Genomic DNA, 9,049 nt, shown 5'->3' on the forward strand with positions numbered 1-9,049 from the left:
TGTCTGTCTGTAATAGATCAAAGGGGCAACATCTTTTTATCAAATATTGGCTATTAATAGCTTTTACATGACAACAATGCTAATAGCCTACAATAACTACAACAACAATGACAACAAAGTGCAACATGCACACAATTAACAAACATTTACTGATAATGTCAAGATACTGATAAGCTCTTATGGCTTAGATCAGTGTTTCCCAATCCTAGTCCTGGAGAACCCCCAACACTGCACATTTTTGATGTCTCTCTTTTCTGACACATTCATTTGAAATCTTGGAGCAGGGATGGGCAAACTCGGTCCTGAAGGGGCCACTGCACTGCAGAGTTTAGTTCCAACCCTAATCAAATACTGTTTGCTATATTTCACTGTTGTTCATGATGACCAATGTAGTTAATGTTACAGTATTAAGTGTTATCCACAGAAGAATAAAAAGGGTAGTATTTGTAATTAACGTAATATTAATAAATAAAACATTAAATATTAAGTGTGGATATACAAATTGATAAGAAATAAATGACCTTAAAAGCGCAAAAATGTAACTGAATATAGTAAAAGTACAATTCATAAATAACAGTTATGCAACAGTGGAGGTGTAATGCAATGTCCAGTAAAAAGGTATGGTAAGTTAAGCAGGCTAGCTGTATTTATGTAGTAATTGTGGCAGAGTTTTTTTTTTTTTTTTTAAGTTCAGTTGCATAAACACAGCCATCCATTATGTTAAGACAACGTCTTAAGATCTATGATCCACTTACAGTTAGTCAAGGGGCATTCAGTCTTTTTGTATCAAATCAGGCAGATGTTTTTTTAAAAAGTTCATAACTTTTAAAGTTATGAACAGTCTTTTGATGACTAACTTGTAAGACTAGTATTAGCGGTTTATGTAAGCAGACCCAAGTTGGTATAAGAGAAAGAACAGACAGTAGCTCAGGGTTAGAATTACATTTTTATTTTATTTGTTTATAAATCAGAAATCTATTTGATCCAAAAAAAAAAAGAAGAAAAAAAAAGTCCAATGGTCTAAACCTCTTCCTCTGAAAGTTCTGGACTGCTGTAGTCCTCTTCACTTTCCTCTTTGTCTTCCTCCAATATGAAAAAAGAGGGACCAGTGTCAACACAGGCATAGGTGCTGGTGACAGCACTCAGTGTCTGCTGCAGAATGTGCCGTTTGTGTAAAATACAGCAGTACAGTCCCCTGTGTCCCTCTTCGGTCAGCCCTCTGGGTGAATCTAAAGTGAAAAGTGAATAAAATGTACATGAACAATTAGGCATCATTTCATGAACAATTTAGTTGGAAACATACTGCAGTTTGAATGCAGAGTTTTGAATTCCCAAATCTGGGACATTAATAAAAATAAAAAATAAATATATATACTATTGATTTTGATGTCCTCTTTAGTCTGCTGAATGAAGCGGTCCTGTTTCTCCAGTGCCTTTTTCAGATATTGATAATGTTGACTCATCTCCTTCACAATGATTATTTTCTCCTCTTCCATGCGCTTGACCAGCATGACCTGATCAAATAGTCGCCTCTTCAAGCGGAGGCTCACCACTTTTTTTTGGAGGGAAAAAAAAATTAACACTTAAACATGTTCAGCTTTAGGTCTAGCACAGTGTTATTACTTGTATTAAAAGTCAATTGAATTTTGTGAATTTCTAAAAGCGAAAAAATAATAATAATAAATACACATTGCTTACCATCTCCTTGTGCTTCCCAAGGCAGAATTACATCATCACTGCATGCTGCATCTGCATCAATTTTCTCTCCACAGCCAGGAAGGGTATTGTAGTGCATTATATTCTCTTGGAGGGTCTTTTTGAGCTCACCAAGTCTCCGCCTTTTTCGTTGCCTTGTTTGGCTGCTGTCTGCAAGATTAAAAAAAATATATATATTATATTATATTAGAAACAAAAATGTAAATAAAAAGTTGAGTGATGTGGTAGCAAATACCATTTTGTCGATACAAATCATGCTTCCTTCTTCGGATGGAATATATGATCTCGTCAATTTCTCTCTGGAGCTCTTCCTGGCTACTGTGAGTTTTAGGTTTCTCTTAAAAAAAAAAAAAAAAAGAAACAAGCAAATGTTGACCATTACAGAAAACAGTATCACAGCCAAAAAAAAAAAAAAACAAGCCAAATGTATGGCAATAAAGTACTAATTTAAACACCAGTAACTACATGACATACCAGTGGCTGCCCATTTCTTGACATCACACACCCACCGATCTGCATCCTCCATAGAGACGTTAAACTCTTGCTTGAGACTCTCAAGTTTGGCTGTTTCAATTTCTGCTCTCTGTGTAGTCTAACAAATAACAAAAAAACATAAGCCCCAAAAGTTAATCTCTAAAGCTGTTAACATAGGCAATTCAGTATTAGATTTTTAAGGTAGGACAACCATACGTTTCAATAACATTTATACAAAGGACATATACAGAATTATTTAAAAAATAACAATAGCAGTTTTCTAAATGCATGACATTATATTTCATATTTAAATTTACAAACCATTTGTAAAAATGTACAAACCAAAGTATAAATTTAGTTAAATTTAGTTTCAAACATGTATACAAGAGTGCAATTGTTGGCAAATACCAACGCAATGTAGGATTTTTTGTAGGATTCATTGAAATGTAGATTTTATTTTGAAAATTAAATAAATAGAACATTTTAAAAATACTACATTTGTTGCCTTTGCAGAATAAAACAATACAACTTTAAAACATTAGTGACAAATGACATCTGAAAAATACAATCAAGTACCTGTCAAATTTTTATTGAAAAAAAAATCTAAAATTTTAAAGTCTGTTGAATACTTGTCATTAACCAACAAGTGCCTAAGGTCAGTATTAAAAAAAAAACACAAGACCATTACAAATACACTTCAGAAGAACCCAGAGGATTAACATGCAGTGCTGCCTTCTTACTTTGACAAATCTTTTCGCCAGTGTCTTGTGTAGAGTCTCAACCTTCCTCTGGTTCCATCCCATGGCCAGCACGGTTATCATATCTGCTCTTCCTTTAAAAACAAATCAGATGGCAAAATCAATTGTACAATCTAATGTGTAGTGTCAAAACACTTTTTTTTCACCTTTAACCAACCTGACTTGGTCATGTATTTTGTGGTAAGAGCTGCCCTTGAAAGGAAGCTATTGACCTGTTCCACCTCTTCACCAACAGTATTTCCTGCACCATCCTGGCTTCTACCACCCCACCTAACCTGCTCCAAAACATAAGATCAATACATTTATCATTAGAATCTTTCACAACTGTAGTTGGTTAAAGTGTTAAGGATGGTTTTGGAAGCAGACAGTCCTACAGACAGTCCAGCTGTTTTGTAACAGTATGCATGCATATGCATACATACACATACAACAGGTTGACAAAACATTTAACACACACACACACACACACACACACACACACACACACACACACACACACACACACACACACACACACACACACACACACACACACACACACACACACACACACACACACACACACACACACACACACACACACACACACACACACACACACACACACACACACACACACACACACACAACCTCACATTTGCCAGTGTGAGCCTTGGCATGCATTACAGAGAGAAAAGGCTTCATCACTGTAAGGGGTTGCAGCTCAGGCAACTTTTCTGCCATCTTTTCCAAATATGGCCAATACCTGTAATGAGAAAACCACATTGTATTTGGTGTGCATGGCAGCAAAATGGTAAGGAGACAAACCAGGACCAATGTGACTTTTACAATTTCTGTAAACAATCAAAGAACACAGCTAATGCTGTAATGCTAATGTTGCCTTCTATCTGCTGGACTAAACTGTAGTAACAGTAAACTAATCACATGGTTACAATATTAAGCTTGCAAGTCCATTATATCTTAAATATAAATATCTTTAGCAACTCACAGCATTACGTGCCTACATTGCATAGATTACTACATATTAAAATATCAGTGAAAACATCAGTTATCATTTGGTGATGGTTATCTACCTGCAAGTGATGTCCATACAAAAGAAAGTTGTATTTGCAGCTTGTGCCAGCTCTTTTTGCAGAAACATTGGGTAGGCATATATTTCACCACGGTAGTGATTCAAGCCTTGCAACAAGATTCCATGTCTGCACACAGCTACTTCAAGGCCCTCCTCATCCACCTTGGCCTTGGATTTCTGTGATATTTCTCTGGCTGCTGTAAATGTTGCCGGCCCACAGACATCCTTACCTGTCCTCTGAAAGTAGAAAAATGTCAACACAGGACTAGTAAAAAATTAAGAATTGTTGAGTTTAATAAATTCTTACACTAATCATCTGGCTTCTGATTTGGTCAACAAATACTGACACTTTGGCATCTTGTGCAATGAACAATCCATCAAAAAGAGATGGTCCATCTGTCCTGTTAAATAAGAAGAATTCATTGACAACATAAATCACATAATCAAATGCTTTATTCTTCTCAAATTAATGACAATTATCCATCAAGTTACCACATCACATTTGATCTGGAACATTGTTTAGAGCAGGCACTCAACACTGCTCCTGGAGGGCCACTGTCCTGCAGAGTTTAGCTACAACCCTAATCAAACACACCTGAACCAGCTAATAAAGCTCTTCAGGATTACTAGAAAGCTACAGGCAGGGGAGTTTGAACTCTGCAGGACAGTGGCCCTCGAGGACCAGGGTTGAGAACCGCTGATTTAGGGTATCATGTTTTATGTCACCAATGGAAATTAATTCGGTCATTTTGCATTAACTTGCGTGAGAAGTTCAAAAATGTTGTGATTTACTTTTTTTTTTTAATTTTTTTTTTATTAGGCATGGAATCAAGTTACAGAAGTGAGAAATATTGAAAAATGTATTGTTTGGATCTGAAATATCACAAGCTGGTTTAATACACTATTTCCAGTTGGTGTACAAATATTAACTTATAATGTTGTATAATGGTAATGTTGAACATTAATGCATTGTATATTTTGTTACTTTATATGCTATGAATTTCAAATAAAAATCTAATTATACAATTATGTGAACCTAATGTTGTTTAACTGCCCAGTGATCTTTGCAAGCCCTGCAATAGACTGATAGCCTGGTTTATCACCTTTCACCCAATGCTAGATAGGATATAGGATTGAAATTGTATGTATATGGAAAGTTACATGTTTTAACAATAAGCTGCAGCATAGTTTCTATATAAAAAACTATCTGACCATCCAAGACCATCTAGCATTGGGTGAGAGGTAATGTACAACCTAAACCAGGCTACCAGTCTATTGCAGGGCTCGCAAAAAGATCACTGCAAAACTGTGCCACCCATTAAATTGTAAAATGATTACACTGACCCTTTGGACTTCTTAAACCGGTAATGCTTTCTATTGCCATCAGCAGATATAGCCAGCATGTCTGGTGTGCATGCTGGGCATTTAAAGGGCTCCATCAGGCACAGATCTTCCTTCTTAAAATTGCAGAAGGCAAACTCTCGAAAGACTCTATGAAAAGTATCACCACAAATTCTACCCGTCTGGAAAGAGAGATGGTATTATTTTGGTTAATGAGAGATTTTGAAGTTTGAATTTCTGAATTTAAAAAAAATTAAAAACAGTACTTACCCGACCAGTGCAAAGAGATCGGTGTTCAAGCATTTTGAGAAATGCATGTTGGGATAAAGCTGGGCTTGCCAACTTCATCTGCCCAAATGATGTGAGCACATCAAACTTGAACAACATTTGGCAGCTTGTGGTTGCTGGCCAGTATCTACATCCAAGCAAGTCACTAATTCCAGGAGTCCATTTAAAAGAACAAAGTGGGCAGCATATGCTAGGCAGGCACAGGTTGTACGGACCTTAAAACAATGATGTGACAACTATTTTACTAGTATTTGTACAGCACAAAACAAAAGAATAAAAGTAAGCCATTATTATGCTTGACATCATGTCACCTTCTGATGGAATACCAAGTAGAAAGACGTGACAACATACCATTGATAGTTACCAAGACAGTCTGCTTTCCTGGGATAACTGTGAAGTCTTGGTTTGGACCACAGGAGCAGATTTGTATTGGTGGAGGAATTGGAAGCATACACACTGCAGTAAATACAATTTCAGACATGAATATTAGTAAAGTCTACAAACTACAGATAGAGCTTATATTGTACCACTATACATGTAGTCAACATTTTGAAAACATGGTGAGAGGACACCTACTAAATTCCTTGAACATACCTTGTTCACAGAGTTGATATTGGCCACTTTCATCAACCACCACTAAGGATGTTGGTGGAATAGGTTTGTAAAAACCATCAATCATAGCTTCTCTGTCATGGAACACATTTTTTCTGTGAATGACTGAGTCACATGCAGAACAGAAAAACTGACTTCCTGAGGGAACACAGTCTAGACACCGGACAACAGCATCAACAGTTTTGCATTGTTGACAGCAATGCTGGGTTACCATCTCTGCAGCCAACATGCAATTTAAGAGCTCGGGCATTGCGGCTTTAAATTTCTCTTCAGTGATGACCTGTCTTTTGGTCCATGCAGACATGGTGGGTGTCTCCTCTACTTCCACTGAAGCAGAGACCGAGCTTAGCAGTTTTTTTAGTCTCTGGAGATGTTGATCTAAATTAATAAAATATTTTAAAAAGACAGTTACACAAACATTTTAATAAAACCAAATGAATTTCTTAGTTGGCTTTGACACTGCATATGCATCATAAAAATGGGCATTACATACGTTTGTCAGTTACCTATATGTCACATTTTTACGTTTAAATAAAGACCGACTTTTTTAGGCTGTCAGTTCAATATATTTACCAAGACTTGGAACCTCTTGTGGAATTTCACTTCTTTGCAATTCATCAACGTCTTCTTCAACATCTTCAACATCCTTAGTGCCAGAAGATTTAACTGCAAATACAAAATATTATGACGTAGAATAGAAAAAGCAGACTGCTGACCAAAAGCATAAACACTTGTAAATAACAAATTAACTATATATTTTACTGACCAGATCGATTCTTCACGATTCTAACACGTTGTGGTACGATGTTCCCATGCTGGTCTCTCTTCCTCCAGGAAACATTGGAGCCTTCAGTTCCCTTCTGCTTTCTTTTCTTTGAAGGCTAAAATAATAATAATAATAATAATAATAATTATTATTATTATTATTATTATTATTATTATTATTATTATTATATATATATATATATATATATATATATATATATATATATATATATATATATATATATATATATATATATATATATATATATATATATATATATTATTAGGCCAAAACCATAAAACATATTTTTTTTTTTACTTTTTTTGTTTCCAACTCATCTGCCATGGTTTCTCCCGCTTCCAGCCATTCCTTAAACTGTCTGAATGACTCAGATGCCATTTTTCGATGTTTTTTTTAAAGAAAAGAAAAATAAAGACAGTCAAAGTACAAAAAAATACAGGGGGGGGGGGGGGTCTCTAAAAAGAACAGATTGATTTCAAATATTGAAATGATATAAAGATGAGTTTGATTTGGGTTGGGTTTCAAAAACCTGAAAAAAAAGATGAGCTAGGATTAGTTTTACCAACACTATATACATTTAGCTAAATGCAGAGTAAATGACCAAGTCAAAAAGGAAAAAGCTGTATGTCTACAAAAGCTCTGAGAGTACACTAATCAAACAACCAGGACTGTATGAGTGGTCACAGACTGGTTACCATGTGTGCCTATAAATCTGAATGCACTAACATTTAATTGTTGTGTGGCTATAGTCTTGAATAGGCAGTGAACCTGAACCTGAACCTGATTCTGTCAACCAATTTTGTCAATATTGCACCTTAATGTGCTTTAACAACAAATACCACAGTAAAACGATGGTTACTGTGGTAAAACCATGGAAAGAGGTGTTTAATGTGCTTTAACAACAAATACCAGAGTAAAACTATGGTTAATGTGGTAAAAGCATTGCAAGTGTTGTGGTTAATATGCTTTTACTACAAAACACCACAGTAAAACTATGGTTTCTGAGGTAAAAACCATGGAAATAGGTGTTTAATGTGCTTTAACAACAACTACCACATTACAACTATGGTAAATGAGGTAAAACAATTGTAAGTGTTGTGTTACCATGCTTTATAACTTTTGCTGTGGTAAAAGCATTGTATAAGTAGTTACTGTGTTTTAACTACAAATACCACAGTAAAACCACAGTGTTAAAAGCACGATGCTTTGTTACTATTATGGATATACAAATACCACAACAAAACTACAGCTACTGTGGTAAAATAAATATGGTAAGCTTTGTGGTAACGGGGCTTTTTTACTAACTAACAGCTAAGTTACAGTTACTGTGGTAAAATCGCGTTAGTTCAGTGGCATTCGCAAATGATTTGTAAACGTCAGACTGCACTTACACATGAATTGCAGACGATCAGAAAGATAACTTACAAAGAACATAAAATAAAACCCACCTGGATTATGAGGTTCAGGGTCACTCCTTCCTCTCATTGCATGTTTTTATTGACAACCGCAGTCATATTCCATACCGGTCAAAGTTCATTTGATGACGACACACCCAACAAACGAGACTGTCGTTATTTATCAGACCGCTAGAGGGCGCTAAATTTCAAAACGTGAAGATAGGTCGTAATATGCTGCATGCACAAACGACCTATGGTGTCGTTTTTTGGAGGAGGACAGGCTGTTAAATGGGCACTTTTACATTAGCTTTGAAACTGAATCTTCCGTCGTATATTGTTATTATACGAAATTATTTGTATTACTAAAACAATCAAAATTATATCTATACGACTGTTTATAATTTCATACAGCTATATATAGGGCCTAACGAAAAAACATTTTCAAGTAACATCATATCCGGGAGATAAGTCAGTAAATTCGAGTAAAATCACAGTTTATCTCGTGCGAATGCGCCACGCAAAATTCAGATGTGGGGGAGTAATTTCTAAATCACACGAGGTCCCCAGATAATACTTATCCCGTGCGAATAGGGCTTTATTTGTT

The 9,049-nt window shown here is 35.6% G+C and overlaps 1 protein-coding gene across 1 annotated transcript; it reads right to left on the reverse strand.

Annotated features, from left to right (window-relative positions):
* Window positions 1-928: 928 nt before the first annotated feature.
* Window positions 929-8,576, reverse strand: LOC307128423 (uncharacterized protein). Its single transcript, XM_079820272.1, has 17 exons — window positions 8,497-8,576; window positions 7,346-7,577; window positions 7,028-7,142; window positions 6,835-6,927; window positions 6,244-6,639; window positions 6,001-6,105; window positions 5,632-5,864; window positions 5,365-5,543; window positions 4,328-4,421; window positions 4,022-4,257; window positions 3,106-3,223; window positions 2,931-3,022; window positions 2,191-2,308; window positions 1,952-2,053; window positions 1,699-1,866; window positions 1,376-1,552; window positions 929-1,229 (listed from the first exon to the last, which is right to left on the reverse strand). The coding sequence occupies exons 2-11, from the start codon at window positions 7,424-7,426 to the stop codon at window positions 3,115-3,117; spliced, it is 1,641 nt and encodes a 546-aa protein (XP_079676398.1). The 5' UTR covers window positions 7,427-7,577; window positions 8,497-8,576; the 3' UTR covers window positions 929-1,229; window positions 1,376-1,552; window positions 1,699-1,866; window positions 1,952-2,053; window positions 2,191-2,308; window positions 2,931-3,022; window positions 3,106-3,114.
* Between the last annotated feature and the right edge of the window lie 473 nt (window positions 8,577-9,049).

The sequence above is a fragment of the Gobio gobio genome (genome assembly GCF_949357685.1).
Source record: "Gobio gobio genome assembly, chromosome: 6".
NCBI lineage: Eukaryota > Metazoa > Chordata > Actinopteri > Cypriniformes > Gobionidae > Gobio > Gobio gobio.

Excerpts from the sequence above, each read along its gene's own strand:
- LOC307128423 (XM_079820272.1), bottom strand. The coding sequence starts at position 7,426 with ATGGCATCTGAGTCATTCAGACAGTTTAAGGAATGGCTGGAAGCGGGA. Across the intron at positions 6,106-6,243 it reads ATATCAACTCTGTGAACAAG|TGTGTATGCTTCCAATTCCT; the intron begins GTATGTTCAAGG and ends TATTTACTGCAG. Across the intron at positions 5,544-5,631 it reads GATCTCTTTGCACTGGTCGG|ACGGGTAGAATTTGTGGTGA; the intron begins GTAAGTACTGTT and ends CTCTCTTTCCAG.